General features: G+C 44.8%; 1 protein-coding gene across 3 annotated transcripts in view; it reads right to left on the reverse strand.

The window, feature by feature from the left end:
- PDE1C (phosphodiesterase 1C) overlaps positions 1–23,703 on the reverse strand; it is a 1,357,122-nt gene that overhangs the window by 922,617 nt on the left and 410,802 nt on the right. For all 3 annotated transcript variants that reach the window (XM_068236575.1, XM_068236577.1, XM_068236579.1), the window contains exons 2-3: positions 21,399–21,449; positions 691–856 (exon numbers count right to left, since the gene is read on the reverse strand). In XM_068236575.1, coding sequence (XP_068092676.1) covers positions 691–856; positions 21,399–21,449 — 217 coding nt within the window. The remainder of the gene's footprint in view (positions 1–690; positions 857–21,398; positions 21,450–23,703) is intronic.

Here is a 23,703-nt window from a genome sequence, read left to right on the forward strand (position 1 = left end):
GTTTAATATAACAGGTGAAAGTAATTTTCATTAAGTTCAACACCATATGTTTCAAATCCTTTTGATTAGATAACAAGGTCCCTGCAACAGCCAAAAAGTTAAAATGAATGTTGTTCGCTCAATACTACATGAAATGCATTCAAATTCTAATAATCAGCAGTCTGGTGAATTGTAGCTTTTAAACTATTAGCAAATGATTGCCATTGGCACGGACCAGACTGAATGTGCCAAGCCGTGCTTTTCACACAGTCATTTTATGTACTTCATTCGATGTGTATTTAAGTACGTGCCGCAGAGCATGCCTTGACCAATGAAACTAAATTAGATGTTCAGATCACATACATTCAAAACAGAAAAAGAAGTTGGTAGATTCCTGCAAGTGAAATTTCATGCACAATCATAGTATTTTTTGCTGTTAACCAACTGCTATGAGTTGAGGCTAGTCTGATCATTATTTCTAGTCATTCAGATCCACAAATTGATTTTAGATCAGCTTGTTGGCCCGGGAAACACTGCAGTAAGCAACATCAACCACAAAACTGATATGGTTTCCATGAAAAGTGTTGTTTTTGTGTCCTAGATATCCTTACCTAGAGTTTTCAAGCTACCATGTTAATAAGATTATATTTACGCAATATTTTAGGCCGGAAGGCATTATAAAAATGAAGATTTGGATAATATCCATCAAACCTGATTGATGTTTTTGGGATGGCATCTGGACTGTCGATCTGTGGCAATTCATCTGCTAATATCTCTTCAGGGCTGCGAGGATCAGTGACAAGTGCTGGTTTCTGTTTCTCTTTCAAATTTAGTCCACTGATGATTGTATTCCATAGGCTGTTCTGAGATTTAGACCCTAAAAAATGACAGATCATTATGAATGTACACTTCTAGCATCAGCATATTGTCCCTAGAAACTGCTGTCCCTGGTGACGTATCTGCTGCAGTCATAACTCAAGATCTACCATCTGTATTCAATGGGGAAAAATGTCCTTTTTAATACTTAATCACATGCTGCTTTGATGGTGTTAACGGTTAAGATTGCCATACACTAAAGGTGGCCATACATTTAGTGATTTATTAGCAGATCAACCAAGATACAGATCTCTCTCTGATCAAATCTGAATAGAGATAGAGCTTTCAGCTGATTATACACCACAGGCTGATTCCTGAACAATTTCAGCTTAAAATCAGTGATCACGGACGGCAAGAGACTGGCGTCCCTAATTGATGAAATAAACTGTTGTCTGCCATGTCTGTGTAGCATCACATCACTTTGTTTAAAATAGGTTTTGTAATGTAACAATAATAAGATCAAATGGACCCTACTCAATATCAGTACAGCCTTCCTGATCCAAGATTATACTTTATATGACCTTCCAGAACTTTGTGTTAAATGCACCTCCCTACTCTCTCTAGACTGAGGACAGTCATACATTAGTAAGAAATGTACTGACCTACTTCCCTGATACATAAAAAGGCTTTTTTCAAACAATGTAAGTAAACTGGGTTTCCAGTAACCTGACCTGAAAGCAGGCACAGAAAGTACTGATAATAACCATATGCAGGTGTGAGGTTGAGAACACGTGCTTTAAAGGACACCTGAAGTGGGAGGTTTACGGAGGTTGCCATATTTATTTCCTTTTAAATAACACCAGTTGTCTGGCAGTCCTGCTAATCCTCTGCCTCTAATACTTTAAGCCTTGGATGCTGAAAAAGCATGCAAATCAGGTGTTTCTGACTCGAGTTTGGCTGGATTTGATGCATGCTTGTTCCAGATGGGGGACTCAGACACAACTGATGCATGAAGGATAAGCAGGACTGCCAGGCAACTGGTATTGTTAAAAGAAAATAAATATGGCAGCCTACATCATATCCCTATCACTTCAGATGTCCTTGAACCACTTGATGACCGCAGTGTTAAACCCCCCTAAAGACCAGGCTCATGTTTGCAGCACTGGGCTGTGCAGGCTTTTCAGCCTCCTGCACAGCCCAGCTAAGAAGCATGGCGATCGGACTCACCTCCTATTTTTGTCCCGAAGGGGACATGCTGCCGGAGGTGTCCAACCGCTGCTGTCACTTTTTTTTTCCTTCTGCCTCATAGAGGCTCTCTCTCCCTCCGCCCCCCTCCCTCCCTCCCCTCCGCCTATTTGATTGAACAGGACGGCGATCCGCCCTGTTCTCCACCTCTCATAGGCATCAGCCTATGAGAGGATGGCGACCCCCGGCCAATCAGAGGCCGGGGATCGTCGATCTCGTATAGCGCTGCCGGAGACCACAGCGATGTACTGAAGTAAACAAAGGGGATTTCTTTCCCCTTTCTTTTACAAATAATCTGCTAGCCGTGATCGGCGGCTAGCAGGCTAATCACGGAGCTCCGCACCGTGAACGGGCATGGAACGATCGCGGCCGTTCCCTGGGAAACTGCAGCTCCAGGACTTGATGCCAATTGGTGTTAGGCAGTCCTAGGGCTGCCGCCACGTTCACGCCCAGTGGCGTGACACGGTCGTTAGGTAGTTAATCTGTATTATTATTATTATTTATTATTATTATTATTGTTATGATGCCAGTCACAATGATAAAAATATACAGGCAGAGGGGTTTTGCACTTGATGCTAAATCATTACCTCGCTCATGCTCAACAACAGGAGCAATGTTGTGTATTTTAAGTCCATGTTTAACTTATACATTTATAAGAAACTAAACTTTGTTAATGTTAACATTGTTTAAAGAATTTTTCACTTGGAACATAAAAATAAATAGATAAATAAATGAAATTCCCATTTAATGTTACACAATCAATGTTTACTTGTCACCATCTTTCCTCCACCAGGTTTAGTCCCCACCTGTTTGTTTTAGTATTGTGTCCCTGTAGTATTAAATAGGTACTCTGCATTCTGCGGCCCAATAGATTTTGGATACTTTTAACAAATTGTATCGGTAAGCTCTCATACTATATAAAAGTGGTATAATTGGACAATCAAGATTGCATGTGTGTATGCAGCTTAAAACTAAACCACTGTCAGACAGGACTCTCTTCTTTACAGCCACACTCAATGTATGAGCACAACCACATTGTGCCTGCACAAGTCCTGGTCACACATGTAGAGTAGTACGAAGCCACTAGTGCATGGAGTTGAAAGCCATGAGCAAGCGTCTTTGTGTTACTGCGCAGGTGTAGCCAGGACCCATAGCATGCGCAATTTGTCTGCCCTCCTCCATGGAGGGGGGTGCAGCTTTGAGCAACATATCAAACAATATTGTCAAATATGTTTAGAGGGACACAGGACTAGAACAGCGGGTGTAAGACGATTGGGGAAGCCTGTCTGGACTATCCACAGGTTTTCCTCTACTGAGGTAAAGTTTTTGTTTTTGCTTTTCATATGACTTCAGGTATTCTTTAATGCTGGTTACACACTATGAGATTTTCTGGCAGATTTACTGTCAGATCGATTATTTCCAACACATCCGATCTGATTTTTGATCAATTTCCGATCATTTTCTGAACGATTTCCAATAGATGTGAACAGAAAACAGTCAGAAATTGATCAGAAAATCATCGGAAATCGATCAAAAATCAGACAGTAAATCTGCCAGAAAATCTCATAGTGTGTACCTAGCATAAGACTGGAGCAACTGTTCTGATAGCAGCACTCCCATAAATGACCAAGGAAATACTACTATATTTCTCTTTCTTGTAGCACATAATATAAAAAGAGGACATTAACAATATTTGAAATATTAAAAAACACAAAACATATACAGTATGGGAAAAAAATAAATTAAAAAAAATAAATGATGACTATTTCTTATAAGACACCTCTGCTTCTCTGCTTCTCTACTTGTACTATTCTTATCACGCTGACAGTGCTGAAAACTGTTACGCTTTCCTCTCCAGGTCTTACAGTGCCACCAGGTGGTTGTTTTTGAGAAGGCAACCTCAACTGAGATTGTATATTCCTCTGCTTAAAGAACCTCTGAAATGTGAGAAATACAGAGGCTGTATTAAGGAAAAAAAGAAAAGAAAAGAAAAGAAAATGCTACTTCCAGATTGTCATCCTCATTGTCAGCCTGATCTTTAGTTTCCAACATGCACTGAGTCACTGGTGTAAAGTATGTAAGCAGATAATGTGATCCAACCCCAGTCTGAGTTCTGGCTATGCACTTCCAGGTGTGACTATGACATGACTTAGAACACCCAGGCAGTCTAGCATTTAAAAAAAAAAGATTATAGAACATCCTTCATATTCCTCTCACCACAAGTTATCTAACAATATAATATAATATAATATAATATAATCAACTGTTTGACCTAGATTTAGTAGGACCATGATGATGTCATCAGTGATGTCATCAGTGCACAGTCTGACCAGGCCTCCCTCCTTTGCTGTGCCAAAGTGAAGCTACAAAGATGCCCGCAAATACATCAGTCATATTAACATACTAACCCCATTCAGGCAGTTCCCTACTTACAAACATGTTCTGTTCCGGGCGGTTGTTTGTAAGTTGAATTTGTTTGTTAGGTCAAAATGTGGATACATGATTTACTTTCAGACAACATCAATGTGCATTTAATTTGTTTTCAACTACTAGTTTATACAACACTGTAACAGAACAACAAAATATGCATTAACAAAAACCACTACTGTATATTTTGTACATGAAGACAACTTTGTTTGTACTTATAAAACGTTGTAGTTTGTAAGTAGGGGACTGTGTGTATTTATCACTGTGGTATAACAGTCTAAAATTTACAGTATAGCTGAAGTGAAGAAAAAAAAAAAACAATGAAAATTAGATACTTACCTCAGTAGTGGGAAGTCTCTGGATAATCCAGAGGCTTCTGAAGACCCTCTTGCAGCCCACCAATCCAGCACTGGGTCGCAATAACCATATTCGACAAAAGCTTTTGGAATATGTTTCTTGTAGCTGCGCTCCCACTGTGCATGAGTGCATCTGGTCAGAGCTTGCACGAGTAAGGTCCTAGCATGCTCAGTAGAACAAGGCCACTTCCCTTCCTTTTTCTGTTCAACAATATGTCGGATCCGAGGGTATTTTTCTGTTTTCCCTCCTGTTTCTTGCCACAAATGAATCCCTGCTTACCCGTGCACATGTGGTTCATCAATGCATCAACTCATACTCTATGAGCACTATCTACATTATTGTATTGCAGCTCTTTCTGGTATGACGTGTGTCAATATCTCCTTGAATCTGCAGGGTATCTGGCAGCTCACCCACCCTACACTGCTGCCCAAATGAGGAAAGATTTAGTAGTACCCACTGCCATTAAGTGTACCCAAGGCGACATGTGACATGATAAGATAAACATGTGTATGTACACAGAGCCGGTGCTTCCATAGAGGCAAAGAGGGCAACTGCCCCAGGGCCCCCGCATCCATTGGGGCCCCAAGTGTCCTGGCGGGATCCCACCCCCAGCTTGCTTCTCCCCCCCTTCCCCCCGCTCGCTGTCCCCCGCAGTGTAATAAAGGCAGTGGGAGACAGACACACTCACCTCCCAAACGATCCATGCGGTGCAGCTCCCGTCTGTCTCCCCTGTAGTGATTGTCTTGCACTTCCTACTAATCCGTTTGGGCACTAGTGCCTGAACGGAGAAGCAGGAAGTGAAGGACAAGCACTACAGGGGAGACAGACAGGAGCTGCACTGCCTGCATCATTCGGGAGGTGAGTGTGTCTGTCTCCCACTGCCTTTATTACACTGTGGGGGGGGGGGGGGGGGGGGGCGGAAGTATTGTGGTGGTGGGTGTTGGAGCCCCAAATTACTTTTACCCTGGGGCCCCATTTTAGCTAGAACTGGCCCTGTATGTACAGTACAAAGGGCTTGATTCATTAAGCTGCGCTGCTATAGCAGTGCAAGCTTAAAGATGCCAATGCAAGCTAAATATAGGGTTGCACGCCACGATGTGAAGTAGCACAGCTACAGTAAAACATTTGCAGCTACAGTAAAATATTTGCAGCTTACACCTGATTGGCCCAATAGGCTGCCGATCACGCAGCCCATACTCCTTTCAGTAAGTCCGTGTGAACCACCATCGGAGCCAATAGCAGCCCGGTACTAGATACTGGCAGCTCTGGATTGGGCAATGGTGTTGTCACTTATATGCACACAGGACCACTGCCCAATCCAGAGACGCCAGTATCTAGTACTGCGCTGCTATTGGCTCCGATGGTGGTTCAGGCAGGCTTGCTGAAAGTAGTATGGGCTGCGTGACAGGCAGCCTATTGGGCCAATCAGGTGAAAGCTGCAAATTCTTTACTAGTAGCGAGTGTACTACTTCACATCGCCGCCACATTAAGGGCCCGTTTCCACTAGGAGCGGTGCAATGCGGCTACATAGCCACATCGCACCGCAGGTGTCCTGAAACACATGCACAGCAATGGAAGAGTTTCCACTGCATGCATGTTGTGCGGAGAGGTGCGGAGCGACCCGAGAATCTGTAGCATGCTGCAGATTCTTGCACGGCCACATCTGCCCGCAGCCGCGTCCCTTCTCCACCATTGACTTCCGCATCGGTAGATGCGGAAGTGATGCGGCCGGCGGCGGAAGTGATGCGATGCGGCTAGGTAGCCACATTCGCATCATTTAGTAGTGGAAACTGGCCCTAAAGGAGCAGCAGGTACTTTTAAAAGGAGCGCGCATAACTTAAGAGCGGAAGCTACGTAACACTACCATGTGTAGCATGTGGCCCTATATTTAGCTCACGTTGGTGTCATTAAGTGTGCGCTGCTGTAGCAGCCCAGCTTAATGAATCAGGTCCCAAACATTTTAATAACCAGGCTGTTTTACTTGTTTTATTTTGCTGCATGAAAGAGTTCATTTCTAGGCATGGAAGTGACAGCTTCTGTCTTGTCGGTACCATGTCGGGAATATAGTAAACATCCCTGATAAATAAATTACAGCCATAAAGATTTTCCTGGCAGAATACAACTTCCTATAATCAGGAAGAGAAAGCAGGTTGGCACAAGCGACTTCTTAGTGTAAAAAGCAGCTTTATTCTATCTGGCTATAGCAGTACAAATGATGCTTTATAAAAGTTCCTACCCAATCTAGAGGCTGTGGGGTGAAGTGGATGGACCGCCTGATGAATGTTTCACTCACCTGAGCGTCTCCTGAGGCACTGCGCAGTGCGATCAGTAAAGAGCTGCACCCAAGGTTCTGTTAGCACTAACATCTGGGCTTAATTTACTATCAGGGACATTGTCTGCATAGAGTTAAAGGAGTACTGTAAGCCCCCCCCCCCCCCCCAAAAAAAAGAGTTTAAATCGCCTAGAGCTCCTAACGGTCCCCCGCAGACATCCTGTGTCCGTGCCAGGAAAAAACAATCCTCCTGTACCCCGCCGAGGCTCACTTCCACTTTTTGTGACAATGTTGCAAGCCACTGGCCACTGGTCATTTTATATCTTTTCATGGGACAACTGTAGATATGACACTTAGATATGTACAGTAGTCAGTAAATAGCTTTAATAACAGTGTTAATTTGCTGTCCCTTCAAAATAACTCAACACAGCCATTAAAGTGAACCTCCAGACTAAAAATCTACTCAGCAGCACTGAAAAGGCTTGGTGTTTCTTTAACAGTTTCACAGCATCAGAACTTTGTTTTAATTACCTAAGCCTAATTATTAGCTATACAGAAGCTAAGCTCCACCCCATCAAAGAAAATTGCCTGGGCATTTTTCCCCTGATTCTGTGCAAAGCATGATGGGATTTCCTATGTTGTTGTTCTTGTTGCCTAGCAACTGGGAGGGATGATCAGGACACAGGACAGTTGGAACTGTGTCTCATGCTCCGTCAACTCCTTTCAACCAAAAAGATGGCTGCACTCATGAAATCAAACATTTGCCTGTTCTTTTAAAACGGGGTGGGTGAGAGATTATATTACCTATCTATTTTAATTAACATAGCTAATGTAACTTAATGACAGTATGTTTGTTTAGGCTGAAGTTCCTCTTTAATGTCTACACCACTGGTAACAAAAGTGAGTTACACCCCTAAGTGAAAAATGTAGCTAGAAGCATCAATATTTTGCGGCCCCAGCATTACTTTCCAGCACTGCCATACTCTTTTGGGCATGGAATTCCCTAGAGCTTTACAGGTTGCCACCAAAATCCTCTGCCACTTAGAGACCGTGTGATTCTTCACCTTACATTTAGGATGCCCCAGAGATTCTCAATAGGGTTTAGGTCTGGAGACATGTTTGGCTAGTGCAGCACCATGAGATTCCCACCACCATGCTTGACTGTAAGTAAGATACACTTGTCTTTGTACTCCTCCCTTGGTTGTCGCACACTTGATACCATCTGAACTAAACAAATTTAACTTTGTCTCATCAGAACACAGGATATGATTCCAGTAATCCATGTTCTTAGGGCTCTTTCACATTAGACCTCGTGTGCAGGAGCTGTTTCCTGCAGGCGTTGAATAAGCTGCGGCGTGTCATCAGGATGTTGCGGTGCGATGCCGAGTAGAGGCGGTAGTAATTAACTCTACGGGAAAACGTTGAAAAAGGGCTCTAGTGTGAAAGAGCCCTTAGGATCCTTTCCTTCTGCAAACTGTTTGCAGGATTACTTGTGTATAATCTTTTGAAGAGGCACAACAGCCATGCAGTCCAATTTAAATTGGTATGGAACACAGCATTTCTTCTTAGCTTGAAAACATTATTTACAGCATTTGTTATTATTATTTTTTTTTTGCAGAACAGCATTCAAACAGTTAAACATAGGACTTACTTTTTCAATAGAAAGCTCCCTGCAGTACGATCCACATGGGAAGAGGTGATAACATTATCTTGTGTTTCCTTAACCTCTTGAGGATCGCGGTCTTAAACCCCCCTACTAACCAGGCCATTTTTTACTAATAGGGCCACTGCAGCTTTAAGGCCTCACTGCAGGGCCATACAACTCAGCACACAAGTGATTACCTCCCCCCCTTTTCTGCCCACCAACAGAGCTGTACATAGTAAATAGACGGCGGTTTCGCCGTCTAACAGTCTCCCAGCTGCGATTACCGCTGGGAGACTGATGACAGAGCGGAGCTCCATCATTCATGTGGAGATGCATGCGAATCAGCGCGCACAATCTCCTGCAATCTCCACCCCCAGCACTTCATGCCAAATGTCATGGAGTGGTCCTGAGGCTGCCGCGCTGCTCACGCCGGTCGGCGTGGAGCAGTCCTTAGGCAGTTAATTGTAGCAAGACAGGAATGTAAACATTCCCCGGCAGTGCTGAAACTCCTTCTACCATGTGCAGATCAGAAACTGCTCAGACATAATCACTGAGTACATTACAATATATTAATACTGTAGCTATGAATAAAATGCAATGGCCGCTTACAGAGCAAATAAACTGTATTTTAGAAACGTCTAATTTCTAAATAAATAACAATACTTGTGCATAAAAACAAATGTGATAACTGTATGGGTTATAAAAAGTAGGAAAACACATTTTTATTGAATATTATGTAAGAGTTTAATACCACTTTAATGCAGTGTGCAGCATATGGCCAAAGCAATGACAGGCTGACCACTCACCTCTTCAACCTTAGCAGCAATGCTGATAGTACTCATACATCAATTTGCAAAAGACAACCACTCAATATGACTCTGTACAAACAAAAAACTCCTCTGGAATATACTTACCTTGGGAGAGGGAAACCTCTGGATCCTAACGAGGCTTCCCCCGTCCTCCTCCGTCCCGGCAATCCAGCGCTGTGATCCCCCAACAGCGGCGAGGTAAATGTTTACCTACTACGATCCAGCGCAGGCACAGTAGTGGCTATTCATTCGGGCTAAGGTGGAAATAGCTGAGCCCAATTGTATCTGCTCTACTGCGCAGACACGAGTACTTTGGGAGTGCCAGCGCTGGATTCCTCCAGGCTACAGAGAACGGGGAAGCCTCATTGGGACCCTGAGTTTTCCCCCTCCCGAGGTAAGTATCTCCCAGACAGAAATTTTTTGTTACAGGTGTACTTTAATATCTTCAGAAAGTTCTCTGCTATTAGGTGCCATGTTGAACCAGTGACTAGTATACGAGAGTTTGAGAGTGGTAACACCAAAGTGAACAGAGCACACCGACTACCCATTCACATCTGAGATCTTGTAACACTATTGGGTAACATAACCCCACGAGGGAAAATGTCTAAGTGTGCAGAATTTTAACATTGTTCACTTAAGGGTGTACTCACTTTTGTTGCTAGAGGTTTAGACATTAATGGCTGCGTGATATGTTATTTTGACAGGACAGCAAATGTACGCTGTTACCAACTGTACACTGACTAATTTACATAGTATCAAAGTCGCATATCTTTAGCGTTTTCCCATGAAAAATTATAATAAAACATTTTGAAAAATGTGACAAGTGTACTCTTGTGAGATATTGTTTATACTGCATGCTTTCAATGTGGCAACATCCAACATTTTCTTCCTTGTTGTGTCCAAGGGTACCCCAGGTGTTCTAGGATTCTTGCCACAGCCTTGGCAAGAATAGTTCCTGGGCAGTGTGCCTCCTTATTGTGCTCCCACAGCCGTGAGAATTGCTACTGCATATTCACATAATGCTCCTGGCCACGGGAGTGCAATCAGGAGGCACCTGGCCCAGGGCTGTGCATGCGCAGTAGCCCTCGATTGGTCGGGACTGGCCAATTTTAAAGGGGTGCTGCTGCTGACTGGAGGGTTGCAGAATGACAGCGAGAGCATAAAAGAACTGCAGAGGGCTGGAAGAAGCCCCAGGCAAGTTAAACTGCTCTTTAATTTTCACTTAAGTTTCCCTTTAATCACCTGTAATTACTAACAATTGTATGCAAAACATAAAAAGGATCTAAAAAGGGCTACTGGGAAAAATAGAAGAGACCCAATGCAATGCGTAAATTCTGGAGCAAGCAAACAGGGGCGCCTTAACTTACTGACCACCCAGGCAGCGGCTTGGAGCGGCTTTGATGGGGAAGGCACAATAAATTACTGTCAGTCCAAGGGGAAATAAAATTCCTGTCCTGAAAGACCGTTGTAAGGGACTGGAGAGAAAAAGATTTCCTTCTGTTTTAAGAAGGCAAATTACACCAAGCTTTTGGTTCCTTTTATCCCCCTATACATTCCTAGTAGCTTGGGTCACCCTGAGCTGCTTGGTTACTCTGCTCTTTTCACAAATAGCCTTCTGCTAAGTCACTGATAAAAAATCATTTAGAGTTCAGATTTATAGATACTCCCTAAGAAGAAGGAGTCTGGTTTATAGCTGTTCTCTGCCCCTCCATGAGTCCACCCTGAGCCTGACTGACTGACTGACTGACATTTAATGGTATGTAGTGAAAGTTTTCTACTCTCACAAGTGTTTTTAGGAATGTATCTAATAAGGATTTATAGAAAGATTTGAGACAGTCCCTCACTATTCAGTGTACAGAGGCGACAGCGCCCTACCCCCAAATGTTACTGAGTCTGCAGAGTGAGCGAGACAAACAAACAGTAAACTTTGCAGATAGCCCTGTGCACAGTGCTCTGCTAGAATGTCTGGCATGTCTAGATGTCAGGACAATCGCCAGCCATGACTAGCTATGGAGTGGTAGGATCATCTGATGCACTCCCCCTCTGGGACACAGCCTGCACTTCTCCCTGAATTCACAAGGACAGTGTTTGAAGTGTGTAATGGACACAGTGGGGGTTGCAGGTTTTGTCTTTCATTGTGAGACAGTGAATAGGAGGGCAGCATCTAAAGCTCAAACAATGATAATGGACATGTAAGCAATGTGTGTAATTACATCCATCACTACTTATAATTGAAGATGGCATAATAATGTATTTCCATTAATGCTGTCTGTTTGCCCTCTCTCTAATGCTATGTACCACCTCACGATTTTTCCAACGATTTTCCTGATGTCCATCAATTTTTTTTTTGAGCGACAAGTAGTCATTTACACGATGTCGTGACATCGCTTAGCGTTGTGTGGTGAAAAGTGACCGTCACTGAGGATCGGATCTTTAAGATCCTTGACAACACCCCGTAAAGTACTGTGGTCGCTTGACTTCTCGTTTGCGCCCGTCCTGTAATGTCACGTGACATCTCGCATACCCGCTTGCAAGAAGATGAATCGCTGGACGCTAGTCATGAGGGACACCTCGCTGGATCCATCTTCCTGTGTTGTTGCAATCACTGTGGTGAGTGTGGAGCTTAACTTTGCTCGCCCTCACCCTCTGCTCATGCTCCCTCTCCCACTGTCTCTCTGACCAAACAACTGCTACTTGGGGAACAATGTGCACAACTATGTACACTAGTCTGAGCACTCTTCAGGGGAGCCAGTAGCATTTGGAACTATTATTGTGTATTTATGTAGCACTGACATCTTCAGCACTTTACAGAGTACATAGTCATGTCACTGACTGCTCACTGGAGCTTACAATTTCATCCCTACCATAGTCAAACTGTAATGTCCGACCATATTATTATCATGTATTTATATAGCACTGACATCTTCTGCAGTACTTTACAGAGTACATAGTCATGTCATGTCACTGACTGTCCCCAGAGGAGCTCACAATCTAATCCAACCATAGTCATAGTCTAATGTCCTACCATATTATTATTATGCATTCATTTAGCACTGACATATTCTGCATCACTCTACAGAGTACATAGTGTGATATGCGGGGGTTTTGGGGATCAATGCAACCACAGGGAGGCAGCCGTAAAGTTTCAAAAAACACAGTCTATTTATTGCTTGTCAAACCAAAACTGGCTTCCTGCCAGCAAACAAAACATTGGCTTCCTGCCAGCAAACAAAACAGCAGTTTATCTTCAGCAGTAAGGCAACAAAATAGATTCTCTTCAGTACAACATACACAATACAGTCCAGCACCCTTGCATGGGTACTCTTTACCAGTCTGAAGAGGTCTTTGTAATCCACAGGTCTCTGGGCAGTACAGCACAGACTCCAGCCTTAGCTCACAGCTCACAAACTGACTCAGGAAAAAGCCAACGCCCAGTGTGAGACCTGTGCATTAATAACCTCTCCCACCAACCTTCATTGTCCAGCCCCTATTGCTGGGAGGAATAGATGGACCCACCCAACCTTCCATCTATTCCAGGATCCAGGCCCTGGGAAAAGAAATAAAAGATTTTGGCAACCTGCTGGTTACCAACAAAACCATGGATCCCTATTTCCCAGCATTGGGGCTGTCTAAAAAAAAACACACATGAAAAGCTGGTGATATATATCGCCCATCCAGTACCGATCCCTGGAGTCCTGTACATATCCCCCCCTTTGCCTCAACCCGGAGGAAGTGGAGGCACCTTGGGAAACCATACAGTGTACACGGGAGAGGGCATCAGCGTTTTGATGCAGTCTCCCGGGTCTATGTTCTACCATGAAGCTGAACTCCTAGAGAGCAAGGAACCATCTGGTCACCCTGGCATTGGTGTGTTTATTTTTTTTCATCCATGTCAGAGGGGCATGATCAGAGACGAGGCGAAATTTTCTGCCTAGCAGAAAATACCTCAGGGAGTCAAGAGCCCATTTTATGGCTAAACATTCCCGCTCCACGACTGCGTAATTTCTCTCCGCTGCTGTCAACTTTCGACTAAGGAAAACAACGGGATGTTCTTCCCCATTGATTTCCTGTGACAGGACTGCACCCAGTCCTACATCAGATGCGTCTGTCTGGACAACAAATTCCCGGGAAAAATCTGGTGCTACAAGTACTGGGTGCTGACATAACGCAGACTTTAATTTCTGGAAGGAGTATTCTGCACCTTCATTCCATTTCACCATGACTGATTTGCGACCTTTTGTCAAATCAGTCAAAGGGGCAGCCAGAGTGGCAAAGTTGGGTACGAACCGCCGGTAATACCCGACAAGGCCTAAAAACGCCCTTACCTGTCTCTTTGTAAGTGGGCGGGGCCAACTCTGTATGGCCTCAATTTTGTTAAGCTGAGGCTTCACCAAACCCCTACCAACAGTGTACCCCAAGTACTTAGCTTCCTCCATCCCGATGGCACACTTCTCGGGGTTTACAGTGAAACCCCCTGACCTAAGGGAGTCTAAGACTGCCTGTACTTTGGGCAGGTGAGAGTCCCAATCTGTGCTGAAAATGACTATGTCATCAAGATAGACGGAAGTGTACTTCTGATGGGGGCGAAGTAATTTATCCATAGCCCTTTGAAAGGTGGCTGGGGCGGTATGCAAACCAAAAGGCATCCTCTTATACTGAAAAACGCCATCCGGGGTGGAAAACGCGGTTTTCTCCCTAGCTCCTGGGGTTAGGGGTACTTGCCAATACCCCTTTGTTAAATCTAGAGTGGTTATGAACCGGGCTGGACCTAGCTTCTCTATCAGTTCATCTACCCGGGGCATGGGGTAGGCATCAAACTTTGAAACCTCATTCAGTTTTCGGAAATCATTGCAAAATCGCAGAGTTCCATTCGGCTTTGGGACCAATACAATTGGACTTGACCACTCACTCTGCGATTCCTCAATGATGTCCAATTCCAGCATCTTTTTTATCTCATCCGAGACAGCCTTCCTGCGGGCTTCTGGGATGCGGTAGGGCTTGACACATACCTTCACACCTGGCTCAGTAATGATGTCATGTTCAATGACATGAGTAATACCTGGCAATTCTGAGAAAACTCCCCTATTTCTCTGTAAGAACTCTTTAACCTGTTGAACCTGAGGAGTGGACAACGTTGCTGACACTTTTATGTGTTCCAGCCCAACTTTGGGCTCAGAGCTTGTACTTGCCAGGGCAGGCTCTGGTTCCCAATCTCTCCAAGGCTTCAACAAGTTCACATGGTAGATTTGGTATGGCTTCCGTTTCCCTGGTTGGTGCACCCGATAGTTTACTTCACCTACTTTTTCTACCACCTCAAATGGCCCTTGCCACTTGGCCAGGAACTTGCTCTCCACAGTGGGTATTAAGACGGCCACCCGGTCTCCCACTTGAAACTGACGAACTCTGGCCGACCTATTATATACCCTCCTTTGTGCCTCCTGAGCACTCTGGAGATGCTCCCTGACCAAGGGCATCACTTTATCAATCCTGTCACGCATTAAGGAGACATGTTCCACAACAGTCTTATGTGGAGTGATCTCATTCTCCCAAGTCTCCTTTACTATGTCAAGCAATCCACGGGGTCTTCGTCCGTACAGCAACTCGAATGGTGAAAACCCAGTGGATGCTTGAGGAACCTCTCGTATAGAAAATAACAGGGCCGGTAGCAAACAGTCCCAATCCTTACCATCCACTTGCACCACCCTCTTTAACATGGACTTAAGGGTTTTATTAAATCTCTCCACCAATCCGTCTGTCTGTGGGTGATAGACAGACGTCCGCAGCTGTTTGATTTGGAAAAGCTTGCAGAGGTCTGCCATCAACCTAGACATGAAAGGGGTGCCCTGATCAGTAAGGATTTCTTTGGGGAACCCAGTCCTGCTGAACATATGAAATAACTCCCGGGCAATAGTTTTAGAAGCTGTATTCCTCAGGGGTACTGCTTCTGGGTACCTAGTGGCATAATCCAAAACCACTAGGATATACTGATGACCTCTAGCTGATTTAACTAGGGGGCCTACCAGGTCCATCGCAATGCGCTCAAAGGGCACCTCAAATATGGGAAGTGGCACTAAGGGGTTACGGAAGTGAGACACCGGAGCAGTTAATTGGCATGTAGGGCAGGAAGCACAATACCTCTTAACATCAGACTTCAACCCTGGCCAGTAGAATCTGTCAGCAATTCTTGCCTCTGTCTTTTCTGCCCCTAGGTGTCCCCCTAATACCTCATTGTGGGCCATTTCTAGGACTATCTTTCGGTAGGGCTGAGGAACCAGTAATTGTTGCACCACCTCTGAGCGCCCCTGAGTGACACGATATAACAAGTCAGAATCCATAGAGAAGTGGGGGTACCTCTGCTCAGCTCCAGGCTCCTGTGGTACCCCATTCACTACAGAAACCTGTTCACGGGCGTGAACTAAAGTGGGATCCCGCATTTGAGCTGTGCCAAAGGCCCCTCTAGATACATCTAGACCTGGACATATGAGATTGGGGAATGCTTCCTCCTCCTCCTCCCCAATCATCACCTGTAATGGGGAAATTTCCTCATCCTCAGAGGATAACACAACCTCTTGACCAACCTCACTTACGTCATTCGAGGTTGACAGTTCCTGCCGGTCTAGCCTAGGAACCGGGGAAGTGTCGTTTACATCATCACAACAACCCACATCATTTAAGACATTTTTGGACATTCCCCAGAGTTCCTGAAACAAAGGAAAGTCACGCCCTATTATCAAATCATACATTAGGGAAGGCACCACCCCTACTTCATGAGTCACACGTCCACAAGCAGTGGAGACAGAGATTGACACCGGGGGTATGCCCTAGTGTCACCGTGTATGCAAATGACACTACTGCTGGTTCAGTTTTCCTCACTAGTCGGGCATGTACCAGAGTTACCATGCTCCCCGAATCTAGTAAGGCATTTACAGGCAAGTCATTAATTAATGCAGCACACTCAAACTGCCCTTCATACACAGGACATGCAGTGCAAGCTAACTTTGCAAAGAAAGAAACACGGCGAGCAGCATCACACTGCATTGGCACTTCCTGCAAGGGGCACTGAGCCCTAGTATGTCCCCAGGCCTGGCACTTCCAACACTGCACAGGGCCAGCTTTCCTGGGTAAAACAAATGCCTGAGGATCCTCACGGCTTCCAGGCCGCATGCCCAGATCAGGATTCTGTGGAGGTCCTTCCTTATATACGGTGGATGGCTTTGTCCTCCGTGTAGCAGGAGAGTCCCGGTGTCTGGTAGGTCCCAGTAACTCCTCCACAACAGTGAATCTTTCCACCATGTCGATCAGCTGATCTGCAGACTGGGGATCCCCGTGGCTGACCCACCGCTGCAATGCACCAGGAAGGGACCTCAGGTATCGGTCCATGACAATGCGCTCCACCATCTGGGGTCCGGTCAGGGTCTCCGGCTGTAGCCACTTTTTCACTAGCTGGATTAAATCATGCATTTGGGATCGAGGTGGCATATCCGGAATATACCTCCAGCTGTGTACACGCTGTGCTCTGACCGCTGTGGTTACGCCCAGGCGGGCTAAGATCTCTATCTTGAGGGCATCATACTCCTTAGCCTTTTCTGGTGGTAGGTCAAAGTAGGCTTTCTGTGAGTCCCCAGTTAGAAAAGGCGCTATGATGCCTGCCCACTGCTCTTTAGGCCACTGCTCCCGCTCTGCAGTTCTCTCAAAAGTGGTTAGGAATGTCTCAACATCATCAGAGGGTGCGAGCTTTTGCAGGAAATGACTAGCCCGGATAGAGGTCTGGTTACTAGGGGCAACAACAGGTTGACTCCGCCCCTGAGATAGCTGCTGCACTGCCTCGGCCAGCATCTTGGACTGAGCCTCTGTGGATTTCCGCAAGGCAGTTGCTTGCGCTTCAGTAGTCTCTCGGAGCGCTGACAACTGTGCCTCCGTTGCTTGCTGCTGTACTGCCATGCTTTGCTGCAACTGCACAGTAGCTAAGGCCAGCTGTCGCACTAACTCCTCCATTGCAAGTATGATACTGGCCCTTTAAATGTCAGTTTTTCAAAAAGAAAAAAAAAATTTTTTTCCTCTCTTTAACGGCTTGCCCGCATCCTCCACCACTTGTGATATGGGGGGTTTTGGGGATCAATGCAACCACAGGGAGGCAGCCGTAAAGTTTCAAAAAACACAGTCTATTTATTGCTTGTCAAACCAAAACTGGCTTCCTGCCAGCAAACAAAACATTGGCTTCCTGCCAGCAAACAAAACAGCAGTTTATCTTCAGCAGTAAGGCAACAAAATAGATTCTCTTCAGTACAACATACACAATACAGTCCAGCACCCTTGCATGGGTACTCTTTAGCAGTCTGAAGAGGTCTTTGTAATCCACAGGTCTCTGGGCAGTACAGCACAGACTCCAGCCTTAGCTCACAGCTCACAAACTGACTCAGGAAAAAGCCAACGCCCAGTGTGAGACCTGTGCATTAATAACCTCTCCCACCAACCTTCATTGTCCAGCCCCCATTGCTGGGAGGAATAGATGGACCCACCCAACCTTCCATCTATTCCAGGATCCAGGCCCTGGGAAAAGAAATAAAAGATTTTGGCAACCTGCTGGTTACCAACAAAACCCTGGATCCCTATTTCCCAGCATTGGGGCTGTCTAAAAAAAAACACACATGAAAAGCTGGTGATATATATCGCCCATCCAGTACCGATCCCTGGAGTCCTGTACAATAGTCATGTCACTGACTGTCCTCAGAGGAGCTCACAATCTAATCCTACCGTAGTTATAGTATAATGTCCTACCATATTATTATTATGTATTTATATAGCACTGACATCTCCTGCAGCACTTTACAGAGTACGTAATCATGTCACTGACTGTCCTCAGAGGAGCTCACAATCTAAGCCTACCATAGTCATAGTCTAATGTCCTGCCATATTATTATTATTATGTATTTATATAGCACTGACATCTCCTGAAGCACTTTACAGAGTACATAGTCATGTCACTGACTGTCCTCAGAGAAGCTCACAATCTAATCCCTACCACAGTTATAGTCTAATATTTTCAATATAGGATTGTTTTGGGGTAAACCAGTTGACTTATTAGTATGTTTTTTAGGATGCAGGAAATGTCTGAAGTGTCTGAAGACAGAAACTCCATGCAGATTTTGCCCTGGCCAATGTTCAAGCCTAGGACTCAGCACTAAAATGCAGTAGTGCTACCCACTGAGCCTCTATTCTACTCATAGATATCTGCTCATCCATGTCATCAATTCTGATCCTCTAATACCTTTCCTCCCTCCATTCTACTTCTCTTCTCTTGTATCACTTACACTACAAACACACTGTGCTTATCTCCAGAATGGATTATGAATCAAACTATTAGGCCCAGTGCACACCAAAACCGCTAGCAGATCCTCAAAACGCTAGCGGTTTTGGAGCAGATTTCAGAGCGATTCTAGGCATGTTTAGAGACATTTTCTAAACATGCCGAGCGTTTTTGTGAAGCAGATTACAAATACTGTTACAGTAAAAGCTGTTACTGAACAGTTTCTGTAACAAAAACGCCTGGAAAACCGCTCTGATCTAGCGTTTTTCAGAGCGGTTTGCATTTTTCCTATACTTTATATTGAGGCAGAATCGCTTCTGCAAACCGCAAATGTGCAGCAGGAGGCACGTTTGCGGTTTGCGAAAAACCTCAAACCGCTGGTGTGCACCATCCCATGGAAATACATTAGCCAAGCGTTTTCACAGACAGATGCGGTTGGCGGATCGCTACTAAAACCGCTCGGTGTGCACTGGGCCTTAAACCACCTTACCATATCAACCCTTCAATGTCATGATATACCCACTCTAGTCCCTAACTAGTAAGAATGTCTTGCTTGATAATCCAATCTTGCAATGTGACTGCCATTGGAACTTGTAGTGTGGATGCTGTATTTATTTGAGGTGCATACTGGCAGCATGTGCTGTATGGCATACAATGCTGATCATCCACAAGGCAAACTTAGGCAGCTGCCTAGGGTCTAGAGAGAGTTTAGGGGTCTGGTGGTTGCTAGCCCTCACCAAATCTAACTAAATAAGCCAGGTGACCATCAGTGGAGGGCAAAGTGTTATCTTGCCTAGGGCCCCATTTCATAGTTATCCCTCTCTGATGGCTTATATCATGTGTGAAGTGTTCTATAATGTATATGATTTTTGTTTTATTTTTTATGGGGGGGGGGGGGGGGGCGCCACAGGATTTCTTGCCTGGAGTGACAAGAAGGCTAGAGGCGACCCCTGCAAGCAAATATAATGCTTTCCTGTGCTACTCTGCATAGTTCAGGAGATTGTGCAGATGGAGGAGAGGAAGGTGTGTTAAAGGGTTTGTTCTACTGACCCCACTTGTGGAAGGGGGCAGTGAAAGGTATGAGGAACTAGAGTAATACTGCCTAATCCTGGGAGGTTGGATTCTAGGGAGGGGTCTCCATATAATTTTTGCTGTGAGGCCCTTTGAGTTCTAGTTATGCCCCTGTGCAGAGGCGTAGCTAGGGCTTTCAGCGCCCGGGGACAACGACTATTAATGTGCCCTGTAAGGAGGGACCTGTGGCGAAAAAAGGGGCGTGGCCATGCAACAGAATGTGGGCCAAATATACATGACCTTAGCAGTGGTGTAAAAGGTCTGCCAGGGATGTTTGAGCTCTGCCATAGTGTCCCCCCAAAATACATGTAATCTGACAGCATTTCACCAAAAATACATGTAATTTGGCAGAGGTTCCTCCAAAATAGACATAATCTGGCAGCAGTGGCTCCCCCCAACATACATATAATCTGGCAGCTGTTCCCCAAAATACACTTAATCTGGCAGCAGCGGTTCCCCAAAAATACAGTTAATCTGGCAGCAGTTCCCCCAAAATAGGTGCCCCCAGTATAGGTAACCAGGTCTATAGGTGTCCCCAGTGGAAGTAACCAGGCATATTGGTGTCCCCAGAATAGGTAGCCAGGTGTATATCTGTCCCCAGTATAGGTAGCCAGGTGTATATGTGTGCCCACCCAGTATAGGTAGCCAGGTGTATATGTGTGCCCAGTATAGGTAGCCAGGTGTATATGTGTGCCCAGTATAGGTAGCCAGGTGTATATATGTCCCCAGTATAAGTAGCCAGGGGTATATGTGCCCAGTATATGTAGCCAGGTGTATACATGTCCCCAGTATAAGTAGCCAGGTGTATAAATGTCCCCTGTATAAGTAGCCAGGGGTATATGTCCCCAGTATAAGTAGCCAGGTGTATACATGTCCCCAGTATAAGTAGCCAGGTGTATATATGTCCCCTGTATAAGTAGCCAGGGGTATTTGTCCCCAGTATAAGTAGGCAGGTGTATATATGTTCTCTGTATAAGTAGCCAGGGGTATATGTGCCCAGTATATGTAGTCAGGGGCATATATCCCCAGTAGATGTAGGCAGTGGTATATGTGCCCAGTATAAGTAGACAGGGGTATATATGTCCCCTGTATAAGTAGCCAGTGGTATATGTGCCCAGTATATGTAGCCAGGTGCCCCCCCCCCCCCCCCCCAGCGGGAGCGCAGAGAAGAGGGAGAGCTGTGGACACAGTGATGGGGAAGGGGGGGGAGTCTCCCCCCCCCCCCCCTTCCCTCACCTAAGGGCTCACCTTCTCTCTCGCTCCCCCTGCAGATATGAGCGGCAGGAGGGCGGGCGGCAGGACACTTACTCCATTCGCCGGGGGCGTGTCTTTTGCCCAAACAGGTTTGTACCAAAAAGTGTCCCTCCTCCTCATTTCAGAAGGTTGGTAGGTATGACGACACATTATACTGTGAACCAGTTGGCAGATACACAAGAGAAACACAAAAGCAAGAACTAGCTTTATACTTACTTGCAAATCTTGCAAGAGGTCGAGCACTTTTGTCACCAGCTTCATTTGCAACTGAAAAAGTAAAGAGAAATATTATTTCAATTATCAGATCAGTGTTGTATAAAAATGTTTAGATATTATCATCTACAGCTAAAGGTTTTGTTGTAAAAAGATTGCTAAAAATGTGATTCAAAGCTGTTAAGCTGAAAGAGTTGACAGAAAGCAGTTTAGGAAAGTCTGTTAAAGGACCACTATCGTGAAAAAACGTAGAAATTAAAATACATGTAAACATATACAAATAAGAAGTATGTTTCTTCCAGAGTAAAATAAACCATAAATTACTTTTCTCCTATGTTGCTGTCACTTATCATAGTAGGTAGTAGAAATCTGACAAATCCGACAGGTTTTGGACTAGTCCATCTCCTCATTGGGGATTTTAAGGGTTTTGTTTAGTTTCAAAAAGCACTTAGTGAATGGCAGTTGCTCTGTCCAACTGCCAAAAAACTGTGCAGCGAGCAGGGAGGCTGGCCAGCATCATTGTATAAATGCTTTTCAAGGAATGTCTTTATAAAAAATAAAATCTCTGCTGAGAATCCCTCATGAGGAGATGGGCTAGTTCAAAACCTGTCGGTTCTGTCATATTTGTACTACCTACTGTAAGTGATAGCAACATAGGAAAAAAAGTAATTTATGGCTCATTTTAATCTGGAAGAAAGTTACTTCTCACTACACAGAGAATTAAATGTGTGCATTAAACACCAAGTGAACACCTGACATAATTGGCTAAGCAAATTTGGCCTGATTGGCTATTCATGAGGCAATGCTCATGCAAATATGCATTTGCTTTCGCATGCCAACTGATGCAGGGTCCAAAACCAATGCCACAAAGCGGTTGCCCTGCGGGAATTAGTTCATGCTACAATAGCACTATCCAGGAGCGCCACAAGGAGGCTTCCCAATGCCCCCATACAACCGGGGGACCACGGGGTCCCAGGCGCTCTCACTGCCTGGGAACCACAGCAGCACCCCGGAGGGGGAGGCTGGGTGGCGCAGGCAACCCTCCCAAGCGTGGCCATCGCCGGGGAGAGCCATCCGCCCACACTTCCCAATATTTAAAAACAGGCACTTACCTTAACGTCCATTGCGTTCTGCGCTGAGCATAGCTTGGACCCTGCATTAGTTGGCATGCGAAAGCAAATGCATGTTTGCATGAGCATTGCCTCATGAATAGCCAATCAGGCCAAATTTGCTTAGCCAGTTATGTCAGGTGTTCACTTGGTGTTTAATGCACACATTTAATGCTCTGTGTAGTGATTAGAAAGTTACTTCTACTTTGTATTTGTTAACATGTATTTTAAATTTTACGATTTTAGCGGTACTGGTCCTTTGATGGCTGTGCATCATCATACTGTTTCAATGATAATTTGGTAGCGGGCAGAAGGTGGGTGGGGGGGGGGTCGACTTAACTCCTGAAGATTAGAGATAGCAGGTATGATAGTATGTGATGGAGGAATTCGCTGGTGAAGTCGTTTTTGACCAGGTTTATATTTTACTTTTACTTGGCATTAAGAATCACTTAAAGTGTGTATTCACCTTCACATTCTGTGGGAGAGGCACTGTACATATCAGTGTGTGTACAAGGCTTTACATATTAGTGTGTGTACAAGGGTTTACATATTAGTGTGTGTACAAGGCTTTACATATTAGTGTGTGTACAAGGCCCACACATATAAGTGTGTGTACAAGGCTCTACATATTAGTGTGTGTACAAGGCTTTACATATTAGTGTGTGTACAAGGCTTTACATATTAGTTTGTGTACAAGGCTTTACACACAAAGGGGGCTGATTCACTGATCTACAGTAAAATTTACTTGTGCAGACAGCATTATCAGCATTTAAAAGCATTAATGAAAGTTGAGAATGGGTGTTGCACAAATAGTGCACTTGTGATATGTGCACAACACACATGTTGCTTATACTGTAATGCGCATTATGCAAATCGTATTACAGATGATATACAGTACAAGCTACATGCTCATTGTCTATATAACACGATTTTCACTATTTGCCCACTATTTACATACTTTTGAAAACACAAGTCAACTTTACGTGCGCTGTCTGCACAGGTTAAGGGGCCCATACACTGGTCGATTTCAGCCATTAATCGATTGATCAATTCTACGGAATCGATCAATCAGAAAACGATTCTATCAATCGATCGATTTGTGGCCGATTTTGATCGATTTGATCTATCTGACAGGAAGGAAAATCTGGGTCAATCTGCTGCTGGCAGCAGATCGATGGCTTATAGAGTTGCACAGGGCC

The sequence above is a fragment of the Hyperolius riggenbachi genome, chromosome 5, assembly GCF_040937935.1.
Source record: "Hyperolius riggenbachi isolate aHypRig1 chromosome 5, aHypRig1.pri, whole genome shotgun sequence".
In the NCBI taxonomy this organism is placed as follows: Eukaryota; Metazoa; Chordata; class Amphibia; order Anura; family Hyperoliidae; genus Hyperolius; species Hyperolius riggenbachi.